At 50.1% G+C, this 12,794-nt stretch overlaps 1 protein-coding gene, 1 long non-coding RNA gene and 2 other non-coding genes across 7 annotated transcripts; 3 read left to right on the forward strand and 1 right to left on the reverse strand.

Annotated features, from left to right (window-relative positions):
- The first annotated feature begins 3,555 nt into the window (after positions 1 to 3,555).
- Positions 3,556 to 6,466, forward strand: Rps11 (ribosomal protein S11). The gene is made up of 5 exons (XM_020159957.2): positions 3,556 to 3,714; positions 4,537 to 4,668; positions 4,851 to 4,926; positions 5,204 to 5,333; positions 6,289 to 6,466. Exons 1-5 carry the CDS (start codon positions 3,700 to 3,702, stop codon positions 6,410 to 6,412), a joined length of 477 nt encoding a protein of 158 aa, XP_020015546.1. The 5' UTR covers positions 3,556 to 3,699; the 3' UTR covers positions 6,413 to 6,466.
- Positions 4,131 to 4,264, forward strand: LOC141418343 (small nucleolar RNA SNORA42/SNORA80 family). The gene has a single exon (XR_012443000.1). It is a non-coding gene; the product is annotated as a small nucleolar RNA SNORA42/SNORA80 family (small nucleolar RNA).
- Positions 4,532 to 7,469, reverse strand: LOC141418056 (uncharacterized). 4 transcript variants are annotated; one of them, XR_012442687.1, is made up of 3 exons: positions 7,387 to 7,469; positions 5,667 to 6,881; positions 4,532 to 5,058 (listed from the first exon to the last, which is right to left on the reverse strand). It is a non-coding gene; the product is annotated as an uncharacterized lncRNA (long non-coding RNA). The 4 variants fall into 4 exon arrangements; XR_012442689.1 differs by having other exon boundaries at positions 5,667 to 6,784; positions 7,364 to 7,457; XR_012442686.1 differs by having other exon boundaries at positions 7,364 to 7,457.
- LOC141418331 (small nucleolar RNA SNORD35) lies at positions 5,006 to 5,093 on the forward strand. The gene has a single exon (XR_012442994.1). It is a non-coding gene; the product is annotated as a small nucleolar RNA SNORD35 (small nucleolar RNA).
- Positions 7,470 to 12,794: the final 5,325 nt, after the last annotated feature.

Consider the following 12,794-nt stretch of genomic DNA (forward strand, 5'->3'; position numbering starts at 1 on the left):
TGCCCTTCCTCATCGCCGCTCTGGAATGTGGGGTTCCCAGGGGCAGCTGTCCCAGGGCCACAAGCAGCCAGGGACCTAGGAAGCTGGGGACAGAAGGTGCTTTAGTCTCTGCTTTAAACAGCTCTAAGAGTTGTGCAGACCTCGGGTTTAGTCCCTGCTTGTTCCCGAGTTCCTAGAACAGTGCTAACACGCCCGGGTCGCTTTGGTTTAGTATTGGGAAAGAGGTGGAGGGGTGCCCAGTGCCCTGCAGCTGACAGAATGGGGTGCACCTGCTGCGGTCTGCCTGGTGTTAGAGGTGCACACTGGGAAGTTACAGGCATTGCCTCCACTCATGTATCAGAAATAAATTATTTGTAAAGAAGTCTGGTGTCTTCCTGTGTGTCTGCTGTGGAGATGGGCCTGTGGCAGCAAAGGAGCTGTTAAGTTTGGGACTGGCTGTGCTCGAGTCCATGAGTGTGTCTGTGCCCCGCGTTTGGCAGAAGGGTTAGGGTATAGTCATGGTGCCTGCTTCCCAGTGATGCGAAGCCTCATTCTAGTTAAGCTGCAGGGTATAGGACTGCCACAGGCAAATCACTCCCTGAGTAAATTCAGGATTTGTGAATATTGTGCAAGAGAAATGCTACTGGAGTAAGAATGCTAAATACATCTCAGCGGGTGGCACATCTATACAGTTCTTAGCAGTTGGTGGGGGAGTGTGGCATGAACCACATGTCAGCAAATAGACCACCTATGGTAGTGTGCTCCCATCTCAGCTTCTTGAGGTAAGACTGCAGTCCAAGGCCAATTCTAAACTAAAAATGAGGTCCTACCAGAAAACTAAAGGGCTGGAAGCTTGGCTCAAGCATTAGAAGGCCTGCCAGAAAAGAAAATGAACTGTGACTTCTTTTTGGGGGGAGGAGGGGAGTCTGGGTTTGACCCTTGCAAAGCAGGTGCTCTGTTTGAATCGTACCTTGTTTTGGAGATGGAGTCATGCAAACTTTGCCCCATTTGAGAGTTGTGATTCTCCTGACCTCACCTTCCGCCAAGTAAGGCTTACAGGTTTGCTGAATTAAAACTGAGATAATGAGAATGAGGGGAATGTGTTGAGGGAGGAAGGTCAGCAAGCCAGAGGAGGGCAGCTCCCTGTGTTGGGGCCACCCAGTTTTTTGTTTCTTTTTTTTCTCGTGCTGGGGTAGAACCCAGGGCCTATAAGCACATTAGGCAAGCACTTTGCCATGAATGACACCCCAGCCCTGGAATATGTTTTCTGCTCTTGTCTGTGGTTGAAAACTATTAGCTACAGCTCTAAACATCTCCGTATCACTGCTCCTTCACAGTGAAGCATATATTTGTTTTTATTTGCTTTTTTCATCAAAATCACACCAGCTACTCCCATGCATTAAAAAAACGAGATCAAAAACATCCAGGCAAACCAAATCACTTGCATTTCCTTCCTGGCTTTTTTCTTACTAACTTGTTTTTGTGTATTTTAAGACGGTCTCCTTGGCTGGACTGACCAAACTTTCCACCCTCCTTCTTCAGGCTCCCTAGTGCTGGGATTCCAGGCATGAGCCACACTTCCAGCTTAGTAACTTTTGTACATGGTTCAGCACATGCTGTAGACAGAACTATGGATCTTGAGGGTTTCTTTTTTCTGAAAATCACAAATCCTTTTCAAGTCAGTAAGAAACTCACAAAAAATTTAGAGACTAAATTATAAAGGTACTCCAGGGTCACTGAGTGGAAGACCCACATTTGTACAGCCAGTTTCTTTATTGCTACCCTTAGAGGGGCAGAAACAAACATCTACAATTACAATGTTTAGTATTTAAAAGTTACAAACCAGCCCTGGGTTAGTGACAATTGTAACCAAAGGTACTCAGGAGGCAGAGGCTGGAGGAGTCAAGAGTTCTAAGCCAACCTGGGAAAAGTTAAGGAGAATCAGAAACAAAAAACCAAAAGGAAATTGGCTGGAGTGTGGGTCAGTGGTAGATGGCCTACCAACAAACTCAAGGTCCTGAGTTCAAAACCCCAATACTGCCAAAAAATAAGCATCTATAAAGGGCTGGGTGGTGGCTCAGTGGCACAGATCTTGGCATGTGGGACTTTGGAATGATTGTGTGCAGTATTTGCATTTCTGAAGTTTGCAGCTTAAAAGAGCAAACATTGGAAAAAGGGGAACTTTTTCTTTGAGGTGCTGGGGATTGAACCCAGGGCCTCCCCCATGTCAGGACAGAACTCTAACACTGTGCTACACCCTCCCAGCCCTTGTTTTGTTGTTTTTTTAACCTTAAATTTAAATAGAAACGTAAACCTAATGGCTACACTGTAGGACAAAGTATTCTATAATGCTTTTAAAAATTATGTAATAAGCTTTTTAAAGTCTGTTAACCACCCCACAGATGGATAATGGGTCGCATTATGCTGGTGTCCTGCAGCTTGTTTTGTTCACATATAATTCACCTCAGTAGAATTCCTGGGCTTGAGTGTAGCTCTGTGGTAGTTCCCTTGCCTAGCCTGTGCCAGGCCATGCCAGGCCCTGGGTTCCAAACTCAGCACCACAAAGGAAAGCCTCACAGTAGGGAACACACACTGAAAGCCAAAACCAGCTTTGCTGCTAACAAACTGGGAGTCGAGGGGAGAAAAAGGGTTGATACATCTTTCCCCAGTTACTTTTTGTACCATCTGCATGACATACTTATTTAGGCATAATTACAATTTTTTTTTTTTCTTTTTCAAAGTGCTGGGGATGAAACCCAGGGTATTGCATATGCTGGGCAAGCGCTCTTACCACCGCAGCCCACAAATTTTAAAATGAGCTAAGTGTGGTGCTGCACGACTGTAATCTGTAATCCCGACACTCTTGGGAGGAGGATCGCGAGTTCAAGGCCAGCTGGGCTGCACAGAGAGACCCTCTCAAAAACCAAGGAGGGGAAGGGAAGGAAGGCCAAAAGAAAGAAATGATCTCTGCTATTCAACAGAGTAACCATAAGCCACGAGCGGCTATTTACATTTGTATCTAATGAAATGAAACAAAGTTAAAAATTCAGGTCCCAGCAAAGCCACATTTCAAATAATGCCACTTGCTAGGGTGTTGGGTAGCTCGGGTATAGAATATTTCCATCGCGATAAATCCTGAGCGCTATTGTATAAAAAAAAATAGAAGAATGGCTCCTGTTCACTAAATTATGGTCTGTGGATGAAATGAAGCAAATAACTTTCGTTAAGTTTCTAAAAGCTCAGGCAGGTGCAGCCCCGCACAAACATAGCAACATCAAACTCGGAGGACCCGCCGGGCGCCTGCCCCACAGAAAGATGGCCGCCGCCACTTCTCGTTAAAACGTTCAACCAATACGCCATGCGGTCTCCAAATCCCACGTGAAGTTACGCCCCTCAGAAACATGACAGCCTCCTTACGAATCTCGCGATAGCATAGGTCACCCTAGGCTGAACTAACGCTTCTGACCCAAGACTAGCCTGAGAATCTCGCGAGATATTGTGTACGGCTTCCCGCTTCTCTGTCCGTCACCAAAATGGCCGCGTACGTACAGTCCCGGAATCGCGTGTTAGGCTAGGGATGACTGTCAATCAGTCGCTCCCGAAGCACCGCCCAAAGACGTGCTACTACGCCGCATTCGTCACTTCCTCTCCAGCCCCTGCGTAGTCGATAAGGAAACCCGGACTCTACCCCAGCTTTCCTTTTTTCAGGCGGCCGGAAAGATGGCGGACATTCAAGTATGTGCTCGGGGTTGGTGTGCAGTCTGCGGGGCCGGTCCCCAGCTTTGGGGCGCGTCTGGGGAAACAAGACCTCGCGCCCTACTTCGGGGTTTATTTTAGGCGTGCCCCATATTTTAGGGATTAACTCAGCGGAGGGCGCGTGTGTTTGCCTTAATCTAGATTAGCGCTTTCTAAATCCCGGGGGTTCCGCACATTAATGGAAGCTCAAGCGTTTTAGGAATTATCCTTTAAAATCCAAGGTTTAAGAGGTTTTTAACCTTAAGGGTTAATCCTATGGGACTTGAGCCCTAGGGGCAAGTCCAGGCAGACGGTCGGTGGGTATTTAAATTTAATTTTCACCCTCGTATTAAATAAGTGGATCCTGAGTGAGTGACCTTGTGCCTGGGAGAGTAATTCTGAAAGTTGCCCAGGATGCATGGGTTTGGATTTATGGCAGGCCCGTCTCCCTGGGCCTTTCATAGTGTCCCATGCCAGAGCAAGCTGTGGCTCCGAACCATTGCCTGGCCTCTACCCGTAGGCCGCTGGCACTGAAGTGGGTTGCACAGTAGAAAAAGAAGGGAAAGTTGCCCAGGATGTTGGATGGTTCTGGTTTAAGGGGTGAATTCTGCAGGCTGTGGGAGGTGTTTTAGAGTAAGAAAGTGCTTACCTTAGAGTTTAGCCTTTGAATTATAGGCAAGTTTGGGGTGGTTGTGTTTTAAGAATTTATTTCAGAGGCACTGGCGTTTGGGGAGGGTAGGGGATGGGTTTGGGAAGGAGTCTAGGCCAGGTCTCTGCTACTCTAAGCTTGTAATCTCACCAGCTTCTTCCTCATCCCTTTAGACAGAGCGAGCCTACCAGAAGCAGCCAACCATCTTTCAAAACAAGAAGAGAGTCCTGCTGGGAGAAACTGGCAAGGAGAAGCTCCCCAGATACTACAAGAACATCGGTTTGGGCTTTAAGACGCCCAAAGAGGTGGGTGGACTCACAGACCAACTGTGAACCTGGACACGTGTGGAGCAGAGTTCTCTACCCATGTGTTTTGAGTGGTTGTCCCTGGGCTGCTGGGAATTGTAGTTTTTGTTCAAGAGGCCACGCCCCTGCTTTTGTTCAGGAGCTGCTTACCCAAGGCTTACTGCTTTCTCTGATCCTTTCAGGCTATCGAGGGCACCTACATTGACAAGAAATGCCCCTTCACTGGCAATGTCTCCATCCGAGGGCGGATTCTGTCTGGTGAGTGAGCAGCTCTGGGGGCCTGAGTTATTGGCAGGAAGATGCTTGGGTGCCTAGGCTTCTGAATTCAGGGGACACTGGCACGTGATGTCTGTTCTCACGATGGTCTTCAGATGTCCACCATGGACACTGCTGAGAAAGCCAATTGGCAAAGCTGATGCCAGCCAAAAGCAGGCTGGGAGCCCCTGTTCCTCCCCAGCTTTTGACTCCCAGCATGCCCTACATCACCCTTTGCTCCCTTTCCCATGGGGCCTGACTAGATCTGACCCCTCCCCAGGCGTGGTGACCAAGATGAAGATGCAGAGGACCATTGTCATCCGCCGGGACTACCTGCACTACATCCGAAAGTACAATCGCTTCGAGAAGCGCCACAAGAATATGTCGGTGCACCTGTCCCCCTGCTTCAGGTGAGTAGTCCCTCCTGCGGTGGGTCCCCCTCTTGAAACTGCCTGAGGGAGCTACTGTCTAGATGGCATTTCTGGCAAATCTATAACCCCCAGAGTTTTTAATATCCTGTTCTTCCCAGTTGTCCTAATAGGTAGAACTCAGGGCTTCTCACTTACTAGGCAGGTGCTTTACCAGTTGAGCCAGGGCTCCAGTTCTTTTTGCTTTAGTTAGTATGTCTTGCTGGGTGGGGCAGGACCATCACCATCCTGTCTATTCTTTGTAACTGGGATCAACAGTTATGGGCCCCCACATCTGATTTGTTGGTTGAGATGGGGATCTCACTAGTTTTTTACCTGGGCTTGTCTTCATCTGACATCCCACTGATCCATCCTCCTGATTGGCTGGGATTAAACACACGTCCCGCTACACCACTATGCTCTGTCCTAGGAGTCATAGGACCAAAAGGTTTATTCCTGTATTGTGTGTGTTAGAATGAAACACTTGTTAGTTGAGTGTGTTTCTTATTAGCTTTATCACATCCCAGACTGTTAGACTGACATTCGGAGAAAGGGGCAATGTCCCAATCCCCCAGACAAGTGGGAAAATGTTGGGGGCTGGGGCTGCAGCTGCGAAGGGGGAAGCGACTTTGTGGGGAGAGAAGGGTTAGTAGGCATTGATTCTGAGCGATGGGGGATCGGCTCAGTGTCACCAAGACCACTAACCCCTTGGGTGGGAGGTGACTGCTGACCACCCCACGGGGGGAGGGCCCTCATTCTCTGGTGAGGTGTAGATCACAGAAGGTGCAGATGCCTTGGGCTTGTGCTGAGTAACTGGGGCCACCTGAGGGTAGCAAGAGCTGGGCTGGGGTTGACTGGAGCCAAAGTGGAGCGCCCTGAGCCTGGTAAAGTGGACGAATGTTTCCTGGGGGTTCACTAGGACAACCCCCCCATCACCTATTGCTGCCTGCCTCCACAGGGACGTCCAGATAGGTGACATTGTTACCGTGGGTGAGTGCCGGCCCCTGAGCAAGACAGTGCGCTTCAATGTGCTCAAGGTCACCAAGGCTGCTGGCACGAAGAAGCAGTTCCAGAAGTTCTAAGCCTAATGGAAGCCTGCCTGCTCCTGAAACGAAATAAACTTATTTTATAGACCAGGCTTGGCTTCTCTGTGCCTCAGCAGCGGGAGGGATTGTCAGAGGCGAGGCTTTTCTGTGATGGGGAGTGCTCTGGTCCCTCTCTGGATGGGGACAGAACCACCTGAACTAAGATGCAGCCCTTTCCAGGCCCTCTCTTTTTGGTCCTTGTCCCCCATCTCTTGGTATCTGAGTAGACAAGGCCACTACCTGGTGGTGTGCTGCTTCCCCCTTCTTACCTTCCCTCCCCCCACCACCAATGCACCAGTCTCTGAGGAGGAAATGAGGGAGGGCGGAGGCTCCTGGTCTCCTGGGCTTTGGTTGAGGTCCTCTGGTCTCCTTGAGTGGAGGGCAGGAGGGTGTAGGCTTGAGGCATTTCCCAGTTGTCTGCCTCTGAACTGGGAAGGTGTGGCTTTCCACTTGAGCCTCCATCTCCCTGAGGGAGCTGAGAGGTGAGCAGGGCCCTGGGACACCCTCCCCTCTTCCCCCTACCCACACACAACTCTCACAGAAGCGCACCCAGGTGCTCACTTAGAAATAATGAAAAACACTTGGGAGAGGGAAATTCTCTGCCTGGAGTCCCAGGCAGAGGCCTCCAATTGTGGGAGTTTCTGCACCAGCAGTATCAAAATCTGAGAGCAAGTGGCTGGGTGGGGAGCAGCCTGGAAGCCAGCTCTGCGGTGCCAGGGCTCTTGCTGCTCACTGATACTTGAGCCAGGAGAGGGCTGCAGGCAGAGAGGATGGTAGCAAGGCTTAGGTGGTCAGGGAAAGACTCATGGCCTCCTTGAGTGGAGGCTTGGGAGCTAGGAATGTCACCTCCAGGCTGAGCTGGAGGGACAACCACAAGTGTCCTGCAGGTACACAGGCAGAGAGGCTCAGCAAGGCAGAGGGAGAATTTAGAAGAGAGAGGACTTGCACCTTACAGGGAGAGACCCACGTACGTCCAAGCTACAGCTAGATGGAATGCTGGAGCTGCCTGCTGCCTTCAGTCCTCAGTCTGCAGGTGCTGAGGTCCCCAGGTCCCTGCCCCCCAGGCCTGTACCAGGGTCTGAGGCACAGCACTGGTACAAGGGTTGGGAGACAGGGCCCATGAGGAGAGGAGTCGATGCTGCTTCAGGGATGCCGCACCCAGTGGGCCCCACTTCTGCCTTTTACCCTGGCCAGCCAGCGAGGGCGGGGGTTCCTGCCAGAGGAAGTGGGCCCGCATCAAAGGGGGCAGGAAGGGGCAGGGACAGGTCAGGGGGGCCGCCGCCCTGTGCAAGGTGGGGAGGAACCCAACAGGAGGAACCTGCAACCTACAGAGAAGGGGCATCAGAGACCAGGAGGGAGGGGACAACTTAAGGCAGCAGGGGATAGAGACCCAAAGAGGAGTCAGGGCGTGGAGGTGCGGCCCCCTCTGGCCGCAGGTGCTTCCGTTTGGGGTGGGGCCCTGTGTTTACAACAACAGTCCCTGCTCCCCAGTTTCCTCCTAGTGGTTGTTGGGGCGTCTCCTTGGCACCCCGTTGTGACAGGCTACCTGGTCTGTCACTGGCAGGCCTGAGGCCTTGCAAAGACCAGATGCTGGTGGGTGGCTCACTGCTGTAATCCTAAATACTTGGGAGGCTGTGATGGGGAGGATCAAGGACAGACAGTCCAGGGCAAATAGTTTGGAAGAGCCCCATCTCCAAAATAACCAAAGCAAAATAGACTGGAGGTGTGACTCAAGGGGTAGAGTACCTGCTTTGCAAGGGCAAAACCCTAAGTTCAAACCCCAGGTCCACTTAAAAAAAAAGATAAAAAAGACCTTGGTGAAAGGTCCACAGCACCATCGGTCCTGCTTAGACAACCAAGCCTTTCTTGCTAAAGTCTCACACCCCTAGCACCCACCAGGCCTCCATCCTGCTCTGAGCGTCTGCACTGGTTGTTTCCTCTGTCAAGAATACCCAGGAGCTCCCTCTCTGTTTTTTACAATGTTGTTTGTTTTTTACAACGTTGGGATCAAACCCAGGGCCTTGCACATGCTAGGCAAACGCTCTACCCCTGAGCTACACCCGTGACCTGTCTTCATCTTTAATCTTTACCACTGTTCCACTTGGCAAAGCCTCCCACCCTCCACAGCACCCTCACCTGTGCTCAACTGTCCTATGAAGAGTCTATTTACAGTAAAAATACCATTCTATATTACCTATCTACCTGTGTGTACATTGACCTGAATATGGAAGCAGGGAGGGTGCTTCTGGAACAAGTAGCTTCTCCGTAAACTTGTCACCAAGAGGATGAATGGATTTCCAGGTACACAATGCTCACTGGGAAGACTTGACCCCTAAGCCGGAAGTGGTGAACATGAGCAGGAACCCCCAAACACAGACCTCCTAAATCTGCTAGCTGTGTCACCTTGGACAAGTGAACTTCCCCAATCACAGAGCCTCAATTTCCTAATCTATAAAGTGAATTTTTTTTGGACAGCTTCTTCCTAGGTAGCTCAGGCTGACCTTGAATTTTCCAATCCTCCTACCTCATCTTCCTGAGTGCTGGGATTACAGACGTGCTCTACCACACCTGGCTTTAAGGTGTTTTCATGCCTCCCTGTCCCATTGGGAGAAAGAATGCTCCTGTGTGAATCGTGGCAAAGTGTTTTGGTACATGCTACACAGGTGGCAATTATGTCAAAGCCCTAAGCCTGTTGTCAAGAGAGGCTCTGTGGTACCATGCTATAGCAGGCCTGGGTCCCTTCAGACAGACTTAAGGACAAGGGTATTTGGCAGATAAGATAGCCCCAGAGGCAGTAAATGGTTGTAGAATCCTAGATCTGTTATAGCAAGCCCTGGTAGTGTGTCACAGATGTGGAGTCCGTTTTAGCATGCTTCTGGAATATTCTGTTGCATGCCTATTACAGGAGGCCCCAGTGGCATTGCTGTTTAGTAGGGAAATTAGTTCTGGCAGGGTCCTGGGTTTACAGTGACAGAAGGCTCAGACCCACTGCCTGGAGACGAGGTGCGGCTTGCTATGTCCTATCCTGTCATGGCCCTGGACCTAGCAGAGCTGGCCCTGGGAATATTATGACATAGGCGGAAGGGCCAGCAGGTGTGTTGCAGCACCCTGTGGGTTATTACGGCAGCACCTTGGGGCCCATGATGGATGCAACACCCAGGTTATAACTGACCGCCCGGTCCCTAGAGAAAATGGTCACCATTCACATGGAACCTGTGCTAACTCTCCCACTTCTGGATGACATAAGACTCAATGAGATGCAAGCACTGTGAAAACAGTTGTTATGCTTTATCATTTAGGGTGGCATTTTGAGGCCAGTCTGGGCAAATGGTTTGCAAGACCCCATCTCCAAAATACAGCAGAATTAACTGGAGGTGTGGCTCAAGTGGTAGAGCCCCTGCTTTGCAAGTGAGAAACCCTGAGTTCAAACTTCAGTCCCACCAAAAAAATTTATATATACAAAGCAATAACAAATATATATGTGTTATTTATATATTACCCCACATAAACACGCACATACTGTGTTATTTTTGAGACAAGGTCTCTCTATGTACCCAAAGCTGGACTTGAACTTGCAATCTTCCTGCCTCCTTCTCCCAAGTGCTGGGATTATAGGCATGCACCATCATGCCTGGTGCTTCCAAAATATTTTTGATGTGTAGACATTTGAATCCATGGATGCAAAATCCATGAACACAGAGGGCCGGCTGTATAGATATTTATATAATATATGACTTATATGTAGAAGGCACCTGAGTACATTTAGCTGGTCCTGAGGTGTGTGGGCAGAGCCTGGGAAGAAGGACTTAGGAGGGATTCTGCTGTGTTGGAGCAGCCCCATGGCTGTGCTTTGTCCTTGCCCTGAGTCCGTGAGGCAAAACCTGGGGAAGGTCCTGACTCTCTCACGTATGGTAACCGAGAAGTATGGATTTCTTCAGGGGTGAGTGTAGTTTCTACTAGAGCATTCCAGTGGGACAGCAAGGACATTCTAAGGAATTCTAGAGAATTCTCTACACATTCTACAGAAGTGTTAGGGACATATCAAACCAGCCTAGGATCATTCGCTGCTTCCTTCATTTATTCTACAAATATTTATTGAGCTGGCCCCAGGGATGGATGCAAGAGTGAGCAACAGTAATTCAGGTGTCTTGGAGAGCCTATGATCTAATGGGACCTCTGGGGACCTTAAACAGCTTTGTCAGGTGGGTAGTGGGCACTGAGGGGAGGAGGTGCTACCGAAGCCCTGCTATATGCTCTGCACCTAGCCTTTGACTCTCAAAAGCCTCTCAAATGAGATGGGTACATTATTATCCCCATTTTACAGGAGGCAGACCTGCAAGAATCAGGGTTTGGTTTTGAGCTCAGGTGTGATGGCCTACTTGAGCCAGTAGGGGGCACTGCCATGCAGATGCAGACAGAAGGACAGGCACCCACTTTAGGACTAGCGCCCCTGCAGTTGCTGGGGTAGATCAGAAGGGATGGATGCTTGTGCAATGCTCTGCTTAAGCCACCTCGACAGTGAAACAAGGGGTCTCAGGTGTTCGCTTTGCACTGGGCCCTGCGGTTTATGTAGAAATAGCAGCTCCCTGGGAACTGTGCTATAGCAGGATCCTGAGAGGCCCAAGTGAAAGTCTAATCTAAGTGTTGCCAAGCAGTTGGCTGGGTCCTTTTGCTCCACTTGGATAGGAATTGTGGGAAGGCGAGGAGAAGCTCTTCCAACGCTGGCAACCCCAGGCCCCTGAATGCCTCAGGCCGAGGGGCTGGCCAGGCTGACGCGAGGGGCCCCCGGAAGGCAGAGCCTCAAGGCTGGAGGCTGATCGCCCTGGGCCTTAACCACCAGCAGCCCTGGCACTTGGGAGCTACTGTAATCCTCAGCTTCCAGCTGCAGCGGGCAGAGGCAGCGGGCACAGCAGGCAGCAGCAGGAAGCTCGTTCAGCCTCAGGTGCTGGGACCCCCAGCCCTCCAGCGACAAGTCTTACAGCTCTCAGGCTTCAGGTGTCTGAGACCTTGGCCCTTAAGGCTTGGCAGTTCTTTGGAATGCTTCTAGAAACCCACAGCTTGTTGTCTTCAGCACCTTCATTGTCTCCATCACCTGTCTCAGCAACTGTCTGGAGCTCCCCCCTGCCTTTTTTTTTTTTTTGGCAGTTCTGGGAGTTGAACTCAGGGCCTACACCTTGAGCCACTCCACCAACCCTTTTTTTGTGATTTTTTTTTTTTCGAGATAGGGTCTCACAGACTATTTGCCTGGGCTGGCTTTGAACCGCGATCCTCCTGATCTCTGCCTCCTGAGTAGCTGGGATTACAGGCGAGAGCCACCAGCGCCCAGTTTGAGCTCCCTTCTTGTTATTTTGGGGTGGCACTGGGGTTGGAACTCAGGGTCCCACACTTACTAGTCAGGTGTTCTTATGGCTTGAGCCACTCCACCAGCCTTTTTTGCGATGGGTTCTTTTGAGATAAGGTCTCTTGAACTATTTTCCCTGGCTGGCCTTGAATAGCAATTGTCGCAATTTCCACTCTTGAGTAGCTAGGATTACAGCCATGTACGACTGCACCCAGCTCTAATCTGTCTTCTAAGAGTCTTGAACAGCCCCTGAAGACATAGCAGGTCTCCAGCTGACCAGCAAGCATCCAGAAACTTTGAGTCCTTTTCCTTTGTAGCAGGAAGGAGGAAGGGACAAGAGAGAGAGATTGTTAGGGCAGTTACTCAGAGAGGGTTTGAGGACTTGCCTCAAACCTTGATCCTCTGGATCTCAGCCTTCCAAGTAGCTAGGGTTACAGGCATGAGCCACCAGCACCTGGCATGGGCTCGTTATAAGAGAGAAGGAGGAAGGTCAGGATCAAAGAGAGATGACGTGATGATGGAAACAGAGATCAGAGTGATGAGTCTTGAATATAAAGATGAAGGAAGAGACCATAAGCCAAGGAATGTTGGAGCCTCTGGAAGCTGGGAAAGGGGTGGGAGAAACAATTCTCTTTGGAGTCCCCAGAAGAACACAGCTACCAGCACCTGGTAGCCAGGGATTTTTTGTTTATTTTTCTTGTGGTACTAGGATTGGAACTCAGGGCCTACACCTTGAGACAACCACCAGCCCTTTTTTTGTGTTGAGTATTTTGAGATAGGGTCTTTTTTTTTTTTTCATTTTTCTTTTATTATTCATATGTGCATACAAGGCTTGGGTCATTTCTCCCCCCTGCCCCCACCCCCTCCCTTAAGATAGGGTCTTGAGCACTATTTGCTTGGACTGCTTCGAACCAAGATCCTCCTGATCTCTGCCTCCTAGTAGCTGGGATTATAGGTGTTAGCCACCAGTGCTAGGCAGATGGGTTTCTTGAGGTATTTACTGAGAACGTGTTTATGTGCAGCTCTGGGAAAGTCATT

Source organism: Castor canadensis, chromosome 16, assembly GCF_047511655.1.
Source record: "Castor canadensis chromosome 16, mCasCan1.hap1v2, whole genome shotgun sequence".
NCBI lineage: Eukaryota > Metazoa > Chordata > Mammalia > Rodentia > Castoridae > Castor > Castor canadensis.